Below are 15,698 nucleotides of genomic sequence, written 5' to 3' on the forward strand. Positions count from 1 at the left end.
CCAAAAGGTAATTTCTTCTTTATTCCCCTAACTGATGTCATTTTTCATGGCAAAGTTATTTATAAATTTGTAGTTTATCTTGTTATATGCTATGAGATGTTAGGGTATGCCTAATTTCTGCCAAATTGCTTTTCTATATTCCCAATAACATTTTTCAAATATTGAGTCATTACTAATCCAGGTAAGTAAGGTCTTTGGGTTTATTAAATTTTTTGCTACTTAGAAAATGCTTTAGAAAATTACTTTAAGGCACATGCCTCCCCTGAAAACTTCTGGCTATTTTGAAAGAAATCGTGTGAATCCCAACTTGAACTTAAGCTATAACTTGAGCAATTGCTAAAATTGCTAAATAATAATTTTTAGCAGCATACTATATTTAATCAAAATCAGAGACAAACACAAAACATCAAGCAGTCAAAATGAACTGACATAATAGATAAAGCTGAAAAACCATCATGGGAAGACCATACTCATTTCAATATAATTTTATGGCAGTGTGTTCTCAAAAAAAAGCACAAGGATGTTCCCATTATCACAATGCCATCAAACAGTAGACCACAGGCAGAAGTGATCTGACAAAAGAGGAGAAAATGGGTTACAGCATGCTCTTTTTTTTTTTTTTTTTTTTTTGTTTGTTTGTTTGTTTTTAAACGACAGTTTGGGGCTTGTTTCCAATATAATCATACCTATCCCAACCCTCCAACATTCCTCCATTCCATTACCTTCCTTTGGGAGGGCTCTCCACTCTTTCAATTCCCTCTACCCCAGCATACTTGCCCCTATTCTGCTAGAACACATCACAGCCTCCCTTGAGCAATCATGGAATAAGAGCTAAGTGAGAAAGGAATAAAAGCTCAGCCTTCTCCCTTTTCTTTTAGGGTGGGACACAAGTAAAAAAATGAACAAGATGATTGTTCCAGATTGCAGATCTCACTTTCCCTCCCAAACCTATCCCTCTTCCAGATGACAAGGGTACCATCATCCTTTCAGTTACCCAGGTTTATCACTTCTGTGTTATTTTCTCTCCTCACTGCCTCTTAGTCTATCCAATAGGTGGACAAAAGTTCTCATTTACACCACTGTATTTATCACATTTGTTCCCGCCTTCACTCACAAAGAGCCCCCCATCCTAATTCAGGCCCTCATCACTTCTCACCTATTGCAAATGGTCTTTCTGCTTCAAGACTCTCCCTTCTCTTATACATTCACAGCTGCCAAAATAATTTTCCTAAGGCAGAGATCTGATTATGATCTCTCCCCTACTCAAAAAATTCTATATATAGACTCAGGATTTATGATTTCAGTTCTATCTCATCCTTTTAAAATGTCTAATTTTAAGGTTTATTATTTATATAATTATTAGCACAGCATACTAAAGTACCTAAGGAAATATGCACATATTATTATTATTATTTTTTTTTACTACTGGGAGTGTGATTTAAACAATTCTGAAAAATCATTGCCATGTTAATAAATGCAACTGCTTACTGAGAAGGCTGTTGGAGGTATTTTAATTTTGAGTGAAGATAATTTTGAGTGAAATTAAAAAGAAGATAAAAAAGAATCTGTATTCAATTCAAAACAAGTAGTTTTGCCTTTGGGTGCCTAAAATGGCTATTAGGTAACAGCAAACAAAATTTCTTTTATGTAACTCTGTGAAGTCAGATCCAATAACTGGGACATTAATTTGGGGCAGTAAGAGTTGCCCTAATTGTGTTTCAAAATCATTTCAGATGCAGCAGTCATGGCAATGAATCGCTTGGAAATTTGATTCAGTTCTATCTAGTATATGATATTTAAATCTGCACATCAAGTTCTTCTAAATGCACAAACTGATGGGATACTTAAGAAGTTCAAGCTCTTTATAATGTTAAACACATTTCCCATCTCTAAAGTGTTTTATTTTCATGATAATAGGCTTTAATTAAGAAGAAACTATTTCAAGAACTGAGTGGCATTCAACACTTAGAAAAAACAAAACCAAAAACTATTTCTCGTTTATGTGCTGCTATCAAGTTTTCTGGCATTCCTAATGGCCAGGGCCTTCAATGCTTAGAAAGAAAGAATGAGTCTCCGTCAGGAATTCAGTAATAGCTGTAGCCTGTATTGCTGGCTTTGTTCCAGCTCTCTATCTCCTTTTCTTAAGGGAGTACATTAGAGCAATTTAACTCCCTACCTATTCTCTGATCCCCAGGGACTGCTAGCAGAGAATGGATTCAACAATTATTCAAAGTGGACTTTAATAAATTAGCACATTTCTAAAAATGAATTTTTACACATTTAAATGTGTAATCACTGTCCGATGACATCTTGATGAAGACACCTATTAAGAATATTAAAAAATGCTTAAGTTTTTGCATAGTAAACTATTTTCACAATTCCAGAAAAAAGCCTCTTAAGTTTTCCCCCCTACAGTCTGTTTTTGAGAGTTTGACTTTTTTGAATTTTAGAAATGTTAAAATATGAGGTAGTTTATTTTCCTAGATTGTGATATCTCTTCTAATTTTCAAAACTCCATTTCATTCAAATATCTGATCTATCAAAGAGAATTCCAAAATTTTGCTTAATGTCAAAGTGGATTCTAACAAAATTGTTAGAAGGCAGGAATGTGGCAGAAAGCTGGAGGTAGGTGAACAAAAACATATACTGAGATATACCTCAGACAACTCTGTATTTTACCAAAATGCTATACTAGAAGATGAATAGTTGAGAATGTAAAGGAACAGAAAGAGGGGAAAAAAATTAAGATTAGAATAGATTTTTCCCAAAGAAAGGTTTGCACATTTATTTTATATCTATTATTTCCCTTGGTGACTATATAAGGATGAGCTCAGACATCTTTACAGCAAGCAATCTTTAAGTAAAGATGCAGAAGAGCTTCCAATTATAGAAACTGAACTACCAATTAAATAGCAAGGTTCGGTCTTTAGTCAGCTTTACCAAGCATTTTGAAAGGTTAAGTTTACCTTATAGAAAACAATGTTGGAAATTATGGTTCCATGTCCTTAAATTCAATACCAAAGGGCCAGGAAATCAAGAATTTAGGGCTCCCCAAGTCCATTTCTATTTAGAAATGACCCCACAAAAAAAGGGTTTTTTTGGTTGTTTGTTTTGAATCAGTTTCCCCCAGAAAGAATTATTTTGTGGCTCAAGACAGACAGTGAATTGCTCAGAGAAACCTCCTCACTTTTTAAAACAAGAAAGAGAACCTTCTTCTCTTTTGAAATATTAAATAGGAAAAGGTGGATGGAATGGAAACTTACAATCCATTAAGAAATGCTCAGAGCTATGACTCTTATGTAGTAGTTAGAAGTTTATACAAACTAATATTGAATCAAATCCATTCTTTACAACTGGCTCATCTCCTTCCCTCTGATTTCCATCTACCTAAAAGCCTATAATCTTCGTTCTTTAAGAACAATTAGTTGTATATGGGTAAGTGTGTGTGTGTGTGTGTGTGTGTGTGTGTGTGTGTGTCTGAGTATATGTAGAAATGTATTCAGGTTACTCTATGTATATGTATGTATAGATATAAGTATAAGTGTGTGGTCTGTGGAAGGGTGTGAATGTATATGTATATGGGGAGGTGAAGGTGTGTAGGTGTATATGTATACATCTTTAAAATATACCTATGCTTAACTATAGCCTACTTAGGGGAGGTGAAAGAAATGAAAGGGGGGAAAAAAAGAATAAAGTAAAAAAAGTTAAGCAGCAGAAAACAAAAGAACAACCTACATGGAAGCAAAGAAAAGATGAATAAAATTTCTTCTACAATTACATATCTTTTCTTGAACGGGAAATTTATTGTTATATATTTTGAATCCTCCCTGATGATCTACTGGGCACATGGCAATCTTCTGTTCTGTTTTGTTTTCCTTTTCTGTCTTTCTATTTTCTATTCTTTAAAAAAAAAAAAAAAATTAGGTTCTCTTAATTCTGGTTAAATATCTTAAGACAAATATACAGCAATTTACAAATACACTTTTAAATACAAAGAGAGGCCTACCCACTAAATACACAGTAAATAAGATCCACTATAATTTATAAGGCTGGATGGAGCATATGTCCAAAGGTAACATGGCTCTAGGGCTAGTTTTTAAGGCAGAAAAGCAATGAGATTTAGCACCTAATTCTGATTCTCATAATCAACCTGAATAGTAATTTAACTAATCAGCAGCTCATTTTAAGTGTCTATATTTGCCACACACAATTCAAATAACTGCAGTCATTTGTTGGGAGGCATATTCTCTATGGAAACATCAATATGCAAAGAAGGGCAAGACCTCTTATTCTTGCTGTTAACTCTCTACACAGCTGTTAAGTGCATTTGTGAAATTCGAGTTGACCCTATAAGTGCACTGTAATGCTCTAAAATGTAGCGTTTTAAAAATCAATATCATTGGAAGAGTGTACTAATTAGACAGCATCCGAGCAATTAGAAAGTCAGTATTAAGTCAAGATACATTTTTATTACCATGAGGCTACAATGCAGCTAAGACACAGACCACCCATTTCCTATTAAAGATGTCCTTCCCAAGTTGCAGGCTAAAATCAATCAATACTTTCTCCTTGAATTTAGTGGTTAAAGAGTTTTATAAAAAATAGCTGGGTTAAGTCTGATTCTGAAGGAAGAAATAAAGGGCTAAGGCCCAGGTTAGTGTAGTTGGAGGTGTCTGGAGGTAAATGGTAGGCGGGATAATCTCCAAGCAGCTGAAGGAGAGTAACCCCTAAGGAAGCCCAGGCAGCAGAAGGATCTTGAGAATGAACTAAAGTCCTTTACCCAGTGTGGGGTATGACCAGAATAGGCAAGGGGCAAACAGGGAACCAGGCTACTCTTGTTAAGCAGAGTCCTTCCCATAGCAGAGAAAGGACAAATGGTGAGTGGATGCAGAATAGCCAAAATGGCCAGAATGGCTCAGCTGACCCCTCTTTTTCCTTCACATAATCAGAATAACTGCAGCCTGAGGAAACTCCAAAAACTCAGGAGAGCAACAGAGGCAAAGGTAATAAGTGACTTCCTGTTTTCCTCTGAGTCTGGGACTATCAAGCCATCAAGCAAATAAGCAGGTATTATCAAGCACCTATCCCATGCCATGCTTTTGGGTGTCAGAAATACAGACAGAAATCAAACAGTCCAACTTTGAGGTTCTGACAAAGTAGCTTGGGAAAACAATGAGCATATGTAGATACAAAAAGATGGCAGGGGTGGGGTAGGGGAGACAGTGGCAGCTGGAAGATGTGCCCAACCTCTTGATTTGGGTCTTAAAGCCCTCTAAAAAAGGAGGGGAGGAGGAAGAAGAAGAGAGAAGGCATTCTAGGGATGATCAGAGACAGGAGGTGGTGTGTTGTGTTTGAGGAACAATAAAAAAGCTAGTGTGGCTGTACCATGTTCGTGAAGTAGAATTGGCAAGGTAGACTGGGTCTAAGTTGTGAAGGGCATTAAGTAACTGGGTAATTTAGTCAGTGGGTCAACAAATTTAAGGGCTTCCAATGCACCACCTACTGTGCTAAGCGTGGGGATACAAAGAGAGGCAAAGAAAAAAGTCCAGTTAGTAGCAAGCTTATAATTCTCTAGGCAAAAAGGTATAAGGGTATGGGCTAGGGAATAGTTGTGCAAATGATAACAATAAGATGAGGTGAGTGCAATCATAACTGCTATAAAAATCAAGAATACTACTGATTTTTGAAATATTTTGCTTATTAGTGACATTTTTTTATAGCATTACATAAAAATGAAAAATTTACTGTTCCATTTTGGGACTTTCATTATTAAATTAGTTCACATTCTCTCCAGTAACCATTCTTAATCACTAGTTTGAAATGAATTCAAGTTTTATTACTGGCTTGCCAAATGAAGTAAGGATAAGGTTTGAATTCTGTGACTGATTGCTTCTAGTGCATATGATCGGGGGAAATTGGCTAAACTTTCTTAGTTTCACAGTTTCTTAATCTGTAAAATGGAGAAAAAATCTGTAGTCATCACCGGGCTGGGCTATAAGAACCAAATGAGAATATGTCCAATAATATTTTGCAAATTTTAAAGTGCTATACTAATAATGAAGATGTCCTGAGAAACCACATTATTTCCATGTTTTCTTTCAGAAGGAACACAAAAATAGGAAATAAACCAAACAACCAAAAACTTGCAACATAAATCATTAGCTCCATTTGCACTTTTAGTAGTTATCTACTTTCTCTTCATTTCACACTGAAATCCTGTGTTGGTCAAGGTCACTACTTTTGGTGTCTTCTACATGGCAAAGATTGCTACATACAGCAAAGGCTTTTAATTAATGTCAAATGATAAGCCACATAAAATGTTAGTCCACAAAAAAGTAAATTAAGTTCTCAGGATTAACTTTAAACAACAGTTACTGAGGTTACAAAGAAATTAATCTAAAACACAACAAAATATATCTATTTTTTCATAGTAGTGGATTCCATTTGGGAAAAAACTCCCCCCCCTTTTTTTCTGAGGCTGGGGTTAAGTGACTTGCCCAGGGTCACACAGCTAGGAAGTGTTAAGTGTCAGGTCCTCCTGAATTCAGGGCTGGTGCTCTATCCACTGCGCCACCTAGCTGCCCCCGAAAAATTTTTTTTTCAATTCAATCTATTGTCAATTCATTAAACTAAGTGCTGTTTATCCTAAGAAAGGAGCTCAGTAGAGAATCACAGGAAAGTAAAAATAAAGGCTAAAAGTATTTGGCTGGTAGTCAATTTTATCCGAAGCTGTGTCTTCACTGCATCCTATGAAACACAAGGGAGGAATCGACTTAGCCTGTCTAGCTCAGAAACACTGCCTGATTTGGAAGAACTTAAAATATCAAAAAAAAAAAAAAAAAAATCCACCTCCACAACGAGCACAGCACTTAAAATGCAAACTATTCATTTATTTTATTTTATTTTTATAGTTTTTATTTACCAGATATATGCATGGGTAATTTTACAGCATTGACAATTGCCAAACCTTTTGTTCTAATTTTTCCCCTCCTTTTCTCCCCCCCCCCCCCATGGCAGGTTGATCAATACATGTTAAATATGTTAAAGTATAAATTAAATACAATATATGTATACATATGTTTTAAATGCAAAATATTCTTAACAAATATAAGGCTATGGAAAGAAGCAGGTGATGGAAACTCAATTACTACATTACTGTTATCAGAGAAAGAGGGGGAAAAAAGGACAGCAATTCCTGAAATGATTTTCTACAAATGCTGAAAAGGAAACAGCTTAAGAATTTTTATTAAAGACTCACCGGAATGCCTCATTTAGAATTTGATAATTAAAATGTTCTGGTGCCAATCCTATGACTACAGCGTTAGGATCATTTACTGGTATTCCTAGAAGGGGAAAAAAGTAGAATTAGCAATGAAAAATGAATTGTATATTTTCTGCTTTTAAAACTACTTTGTTTCAAACATTTAAACTCCCATTTTAGTCACCTGAAGTGAAATGGACTTGAGAAGTACAGATCCTGATGCTCTACTTTATTCAATTATTCACTCACTCATTCATGTATTCATTTATTCATTTTCTGAAGCTATACCTTAGAAGAACAAGAGTTAGTTAGTTTTTTTTTTTGAATGGCAAAAAAGGGAGTTGTTGGTTTTTTGTTTTTTTAAAGCAACTAAAAAGCACAATTAACTCTTTCCTGCTCTTTTAGAAACATAGAATACAGGTAAAAAAAAAAACTGGAAGTAACAACCTGCTGCTATGAAACAAGTAATTTCCAACTTCAAAAAACTTTACTGATTATAAGAAAGAACAGCAGCCAAGACTTAGCTAACAGATCAATATCAACTGATGAGAAACTAAAAACTCAACAAGCAAGATAAATTGGATTCTCTAATTGATATAGCTAAGGCTAGCCCATTTGCAATAAACATGCAGTACGCAGTAACCTGAATATAGTTTTTTGCATAATCCAAACACAGTTTTGGTTCTCCAAATGTCACATTCTTTGTAATAGACTTCCATCTAGGAAGTCATTCTACATTCTACATTCAATCTTACCTGTATAATAAAGCCAGATAAATCTTCCTAATGAGTGAATTTAGTCACATCCCTTTTCTACTCAAAAACTTTGACTCCCGGAAAGGGACCCACATGTAGAAAAATGTTTGTGGCAGCCCTTTTCATAGTGGCAAGAAACTGGAAACTGAATGGATGCCCATTAGTTGGAGAATGGCTGAATAAGTTATGGTGTATGAATGTTATGGAATATTGTTGATCATCTATAAGAAACGATTAGCAGGATGATTTCAGAGAAGCGTAGAGAACTTATATAATTGATGCTAAGTGAAATGCACAGAACCTGGAGATCATTATACACAACAACAGAAGATTATACTATGATCAATTCTAATGGATGTGGCTCTTTTCAACAATGAGATAATTCAGATCTTATTGGGGGGAGAGGAGAGCACCTCGTTATCCACATTTCTCTCTTAGTGTGTCATAAGTGTGTCTCAAGAATATAGTGTATCCTTGAGAGCAGGAGTTCTGAGGAGAATTTTCTTTCTGTCCCATGGTCATGGCTCCTCACAGGCCAGATGTCCATTGGGGAGCTCTTCTGTTATAGCCACTCTATAATTTGCTTCCATGCAAGAAAACTTATGCTCATGAACTCACAAATATGAGAGACTGAAATTGGTCCTTTAAAGGTTTAAAAAGCTTGTAGCCTGTGCTTGAGAGGGTTGATGAAGTTTTTTCCTTGGTCTCTCAGGTCACTAACTGTAAGATTGGAGGTCAATTTTTTTTTTTTTTGGTGAAGAAGAAATATTATTCACTTCCACAAAACCTTAAGATTACAAGATTGGAGGGCAAGAGAGGCAGAGGAAAGAGTCGACACACTGTAACAAAACTTCTGAGATGTGGGAAGATGACAAAACATCACCATAGCTCACATTTCCTTTGCTATGGGAACCCTAAGAAGCCACAGAAAAGGGTGTCTGGAGCAGCAAGATCCACCCTTGAGAGCCATCGATTCTACTCGACAGACTGGGAACTACTACCATTGGGCATTTGTTTTTCCTTTCCAAATTTTTGACTCACAGATTTCTATTCATCTTTGGTATTCACTGTGGCACAGAAAGAGCAAGATTTGGCTGAACTGCAAAATTGTTGTACAAATATAGGCAGTTTAATTATTCAGTGTTTCATAAGCAAAGAGTTGGTTATCTTGGATCCTGGCTGTTCTGCTCTCTGTAGCTGTCTTGCCACTAATTTTTCCATGAAGAAATAAGTGAACTAGAATGAACAAAATCCAACATATATTTATTAAGACCCAATCTATGTGTAAGATATCAGGGTAGGTACTGGGGACATAAAAATTAAAGAGTTCTTCCTGAAAAATGGGACCTTACTTTCCAGGAGGGGAATAAAACATATCATGATAATGCAAGCATAATACAAGATAGAGAGTAAAAAGATGCAAAGAATAAGTTAAAAAAACCCAAAGCTCTAGAAGGATATTAATAATGAGAGAACATTCAGACAAGGGGGAAGAGGGGGGAAATCAAAGAAGGGTTCTCTGAGGAAGGAGCATCTCCTGGATCAGAAGTTCTAGGTTTCCTATTTGTTCAGAGTACTCCCTCTACTAAACTCTCCTACGCTGCTTTGTATGAGCATGGAGGTGACCCGGCCAAAGCTATGCTAGTGAAGTACCAATTTGAGAAGATCGATCTGCCAGGAAGGCTCAGAGTTCTGACTGGCAAAGGAAGATGTGTGTCAGTTCCCCAAAGACCACCCCAAACAAACTCAGAGGCCCACCACTAGCTGGCTGAGATGAACACAGTTTTTAGTGACAGAAATTCATGAAGGTCATCTGTTATTGTTGTTGTTTGCCCTTCATTTCAAAAAGGACCAATGACATCACAGGATGGAGTCTTTGACTTCTGTATGAACTAAGTGAAGCAGAGTTGTACAAAGCCATCAGGCTCTCTCTCACTTCCAGAGTCGATGAAGTCCAGTGACAGGAGAGAAGGCAAGATGGCTGGCCACAACTGGGATGCCAGGGGTCATGCTGGCATCTTCCGTGTCTGACCCAGCTCTAAGTGCTCCACAAGCCTGCTTCAGCTGCCCTCACAGCCACTGAAACAAACTGTTCTCACCTGCCCATCCTGCCAGGGGAAGTCTTCACATGATTGGGGCAGATACTGTCCAGCTCACTGAAAGGTCTGAGGCCGTCAGTTACACGCCACCTGGTTTAACCTGTCTGCATAAATGGTTTACTGCCATGTGGTCACTGAGTTTGCTATGGCTTCTTGAGTCACAGGTGAGAGTTGGGTGACAGATGGCTATTGAAGGTAGATGAACAAGCCTGAGAAGGACTCAGCAGGCCGTCATCTTGGTAGAACTTATCCCCCCTGAACATCCTATATAATTCTGGAGATCCCCTGCTAAGGTGAGGGAGAAATAGCCAGATCTATGAAATCAAGGATCACTGAAGTGGTAACTCTAATTTAGTAGTATCATTCTTATTATCACCAATAATCATTAAAATTTTAGCAAGAAAGCAGCTAAAACCTTTGGTCATGTTTGGGATTGTGCATGAGTTATCTATATTATCCTTATACCCTATTAGAAGAGATACTTAGGCATTTTCCCCATTCCTATGGTAATATAAATAAAGCAAGATCATCTGCAGTATTCTTATCTATTCAGTATAATACAGCATAGTGTTGGACCAGAAGATATCTTAAGGTTTGTTTCAGACTTAGGAATACATGAATACATTTCAATATCACCTCTATATTGGACACTTCCAACTTATATCAGATAAAGACAAAAGGGAAAAGCCTAATAAAAATGAAATATATTTTCTGGTATTTTAATGAAATTGTAAGTATAAATGTACAGACTTAAACAGTGATTTCAAATTATCTTTAAAAACTGTCCATATTTTGTGACTGTTGGTTTTTACATTTCTTTCTATATAGCATTATTTTGCCTCCTACATGTTATATGTAAAAGGAAACAAGGAGGCAAAATCATCAACATAAAAATAAAGTTCCACATCCAAAGCAAAATTGTCTAAACAAAAAAGGAGATGCCATAAAGATGATGAAAAGACAAGCTAAAATCTTATGTAATAGGACAAGAAGAAGTGGCAAGTAGATTGTAATCTAGGTATTGAATCACCATGGAAAGCTAATAAAATAGGAGATTAGACTAAAATATCACCAAGAACACCAGCTATTTCAATGTTAAATTGTTAGAAGAAAACCAGGAAAAAATCCCTCTTTTTTTTTTTTTTTTTTTTTTCTTCAGGAGGAAACACACACACACACACACACACACACACACACACACACACACACACACACACACACACAATTTCTCATACCTTGAAAGTCTGGTAGTGCTCGATCATCAATCAGCAACATGGGCCTAACTTGCTTCTCCTGCACTAGGTTTCTGGCTGCTGTCAGAGAAGTGAATATCTCATGCTCAGCAACATCAAAATTCATTTTTCTCAGTCTCTCTAACAATTCTGCCTTGCTCTCTTTGGTTGTATTTGTCACAAACCTAATGGCAACAGGAGCAGTACGTAACCTAGAGAAAGGAAAATGCTTGTGTTAATGGAGTAATTACCTAAAAAAGAAAAAACCGCAGCTTAACAAATAGAATTTTACTGGGTTCCTATAATAATAAGCATTCTGTTTTTCATATAAGACCTAAGATGCATATTTTTTGAATGAAAAGGCTCACTTTATCATTGCTTAAACAAGTTCCTCATTTTTTACCTTAACCTTGCAACTTCAAAGATCAGCAAAGTTATCCCATGAAGTTATAGTTTAAATTTTAAAAAGAAAGAAAAGAAGGAAAGAAAAAACAGTGTGACAGCAATTACATTCAAAATCCCATCATAGGTGACTTTAGAAAGAAAAGAGAATCAGAATCAGAGGCATAAGGGAAGACGCCTGAAGGTTATCTAGCTCAGTTCCTCATTTTATATATTAGAAAACTGAAGCACAGAGTAGAGAACTGACTTGCTTGAAGACTGTAAAGCTAATGATAAGAAGAATGTGGAATGTGAACGTGCCATACTTCTTACGGCAGGACTTTTGCTGTGAAACTTTAATAATGTAAAGTTCTTCTTTTCATGTACTATAAATTTTCCTCAGGCACCTAGACCAGTTTAACAACAATAACAATCACAGCAGCAAAAACATCAGAAACTAACAAGCAATATCATTATCTCATTTGTAGTCAAGTCTAGAACGCTACCACTACCTGAACAGTTGAGGTAAAACATTCCATTTTTAGAGGCCAAAATATCTAAATTATGCTTTGATTCTGGTGACATGATGCTATGATCTGTATTGTCCTTGAACAGTAAGGTAAGAACCTAAGCTTTCAGATGACTTTAAGTTTGAGAATCAAAGTGAATTTCTGGCTCCTGTTAAAAGAAAATTTAAAACATATTTTAAAAATAATTGTACTTTTGGATATAATTAATTCACATACTTTTTAAGTCTCAGAGACTTAAAATCCTGGGGTAGGAAAGAGAGAGAGAAACTTGGAAATAAAGAGAATGAGAGGGGAGGGGGAAAAGAGTGAATTTACCCAAAGGATACTACACCAAATTTATTTTATTAAATAATTCACTCTTTCTTGGAAATATAATTGTCCATGTGGCAGGTTTTCTGCAAAACACATTAACTTTGGTGTTTTTCCTTTCAAAAAAATTGATTACTTCAACAAAACTATTATCCTAAAAATGAACATGTGTAAGTACTGAAATAGTCACATCATTTTTAATGAGTTTTCACTTTTATTTTTACTACTCCCCCACCTTCCCTTTGCCTATTTGTTACTATAGAAACGAAAACTGGCAGTGCTGCTTTTGAGGATTTTTCTCTTTGGAATGGAAATGTGCCAGTTCTAATATAAGAGCGATCTGCATCTCTGGGATCAAAGACTCATAGCTTACACACCTATTTAGAGAAGTATTTAGCCAAATACATTAACAAAATTTTCCTCTTCCTCTCATTAATTACAAATTAATTTGTAATTCTACAAATAAACCTAGTTAAAAAAACAAAGAGGTTCTACTCAGAAGCAACACTGCCTGCTAATCAAAAGAACTTGTTTTATTTCAAAGTCGGTAGCCCATGTTCATAATTAGAAGGTACATCTCTTTTACTATTTCTCCACACTGCTTTAACAAGACTTTTTGTTTTCAACTTCCCATCTGTAAAGTGGAAAAGTTTGACCTATTCCTTCCTTTGAATTTCCATGGTACTTTATATTCCTAATCTATATCAAAGAATGAAAATTTTATTATTTTAACAGTGATTCCCAAACTTTCAAATTAGGAGTAACCCCTTTTAGTATCTTTTGCAGATTCTCAGAAATTATCAATTAACTGATATAACACATAACAGCAAGAAATTGCTATGAATTCATGCAATGCATTGAAATGAATCTATTGCATGACAACAGTAATCTACATACAAAAGAAAAATACCACATACATTTATATGTATATATAATCCACACATGGATGTATATAACATGTATTATGCTTTGCATACTTATATGTATGTGTGTACAGACAACACATATGTCTATATACACAGACATATATTGCATAGATAGATATACATATATACTGAAAGGTACCATGATACAGTGGAAAGAATATGGGTTTCGAATCTAAAGGACTTGAGTTCAAATACTACCTGTCACTACTTATGTAATCCTGGGCATATCATCTGACCTTTCTGACTGTGTTTTCCTCATGGAAAATATGAGGAGTTGGACTAGAGGGCTGGAAGTCTCTTCTAGATTAAAATATTATTCTATTAAACTTATGGTACAAATATTAGTTATAGATGCCTTCTAATCTGCAGTTTTTATGTGGCAGTCTATGGCCATTATATCATAGAACCAAGCATCTGATGATAGCTTCTGAAGTAGTCTCACTGTGTCTTATGCCCAAGTCTTAAAGCCTCGACAAGGTTCAAATCTCAAAGGAAAGGACTATATTCTTATGTTTTTTGGTACTCACTATATCTATCGGTGAACTGAATGACAAACCACATCACAATTATCCTAAAATGTCTTTTAAACTTAAAAAAAACCCAAAACAAAAAAAACAACCCCACAACAGTTTTAACCATTACGAATTTTTCAAATTCAATTTTTTTTAAAAAAGAAAATGTATCAAACTGACTCAAGTAAACATCATGACTCACAATAAGTGGCCTGGATTTCCTGAACTTTTTATTAACCAAACTCTGTGCCTGACCCTAAGCTAAGCTTGTGGGAGATATATGAGAAGGATAAAGCAGTCCCTGCCTGGAGAGTTACCTTTCAATTTTCACAACCAAAGTTACAACTGCTAGTCTTTTTAAAAATCTTATTTAAACAACTTTAACTTTTTGCCTGCCTAAAAACATAAAGAAAATCAAGTTGACTTCCAACAAGTTTTTCTTATCAATTGGGATTTCCAATCTTCAAGTTCAGTTATTTCTTTGTGATTATTCTATATTTAAAAGAACTGATTTTTTTTCTCACTAGGGAGAAGTGAAGGAAATAATGCTAATTAAATCAAAATGTCAAAACATAATAATCAAGTACCCCTTCTGAGCAAGGTACTATTCTAATGCTAAAAAAAAAAAAAAAAAAAAAAAAATACTGTCCCATAATGCTTTAAGGTTTACAAAGCATTTTTCTCACCACAACCTTGTGAGATAGAGATATTTTACAATGAGGAAACTGGGGCTTTGAGATCTTAAGTGATACAGCTAGTGCCTTGGACATAATGCTATTTAAAGCCATGTAAGCTTAGAGAAGTGTTTTAAAAAAATATTACAATCCATGCATCTTAGAGTTAAACCCAAAGAAGTTTCTTCTAGAGGGTAAGCTTATGAAGTGTCATCTTCAGACCATCCATTTAGCTAATGATCTGCCTGGGTAAAATGGCACTCACAAATGTATTTGTCAGCTGAACTTGGAGGAGAGCTTGCCTTTTAAGAGCGTCCTGTGCGCCTGGTACAGCTGCATCTTCAATGTGAAGTGTGCCACTGAGATCTACCAAAACAGCTTTTAATGCACGGCGTGCCGCCATCCTTCATTCCCTAGGAGGAAGAAAATGAAATTAAAAATACTATTTAGAAGACAATGGAAAATAAAAACTGATAAGTATGCAAATAATATTCACAAAGAGAAAGATATTGTTCAGTGGTAAGATCACTTTTATGGAAAAAACAAGTTTTTGAAAAGCATGAATTCAACACAAATAGTAAAAAACTTCTTCCTAATGCTATTTTTCCTACAAGGTTTAAAAATAAAAGACAGCATGCAAAAATATAAGTCAAAGTATATCAAGATATTTAAATTATCTTTCAGAGATTAATATGCAACCATATGTTAAATGTAGGAAACAGCAGATCAAAGAGCAAAGGGAAAGTACTAAGGGTTTATCAAATTCCTATTATATTTACTAAATCATAATAAAAATGAATGCTTTTTAGATCATATCCGGAAATCCCATATGCACATTTACCACTTTCTGACATATTTGGGTCACTAAAGGCAAAAAGTAGGTTATAAATATGGCAAAAATTATATAATATTTTCCTTAATTTACCAATGTTATTTTCCCCATGCCCCTTCTTTTTTATAGACTCTGCAGATTAAGACACTTCTCTTTTATTCAGACCAATCACCCTCTTTTGCTTCAA

At 35.3% G+C, this 15,698-nt stretch overlaps 1 protein-coding gene across 6 annotated transcripts in view; it reads right to left on the minus strand.

Annotated features, from left to right (window-relative positions):
- The window catches only part of HDHD2 (haloacid dehalogenase like hydrolase domain containing 2), a 38,520-nt gene that overhangs the window by 12,325 nt on the left and 10,497 nt on the right, over positions 1-15,698 (minus strand). For 5 of the 6 annotated variants that reach the window (XM_074279317.1, XM_074279318.1, XM_074279319.1 and 2 more), the window contains exons 2-4: positions 14,982-15,092; positions 11,351-11,559; positions 7,259-7,343 (exon numbers count right to left, since the gene is read on the minus strand). In XM_074279317.1, the coding sequence (XP_074135418.1) occupies positions 7,259-7,343; positions 11,351-11,559; positions 14,982-15,082 (395 nt within the window). In that variant the 5' untranslated portion in view covers positions 15,083-15,092. Of the gene's footprint in view, positions 1-7,258; positions 7,344-11,350; positions 11,560-14,944; positions 15,093-15,698 lie in introns of those variants that run through there. The other variant, XM_074279322.1, reaches the window with a different exon arrangement.

This window comes from Sminthopsis crassicaudata, chromosome 1, assembly GCF_048593235.1.
Source record: "Sminthopsis crassicaudata isolate SCR6 chromosome 1, ASM4859323v1, whole genome shotgun sequence".
NCBI lineage: Eukaryota > Metazoa > Chordata > Mammalia > Dasyuromorphia > Dasyuridae > Sminthopsis > Sminthopsis crassicaudata.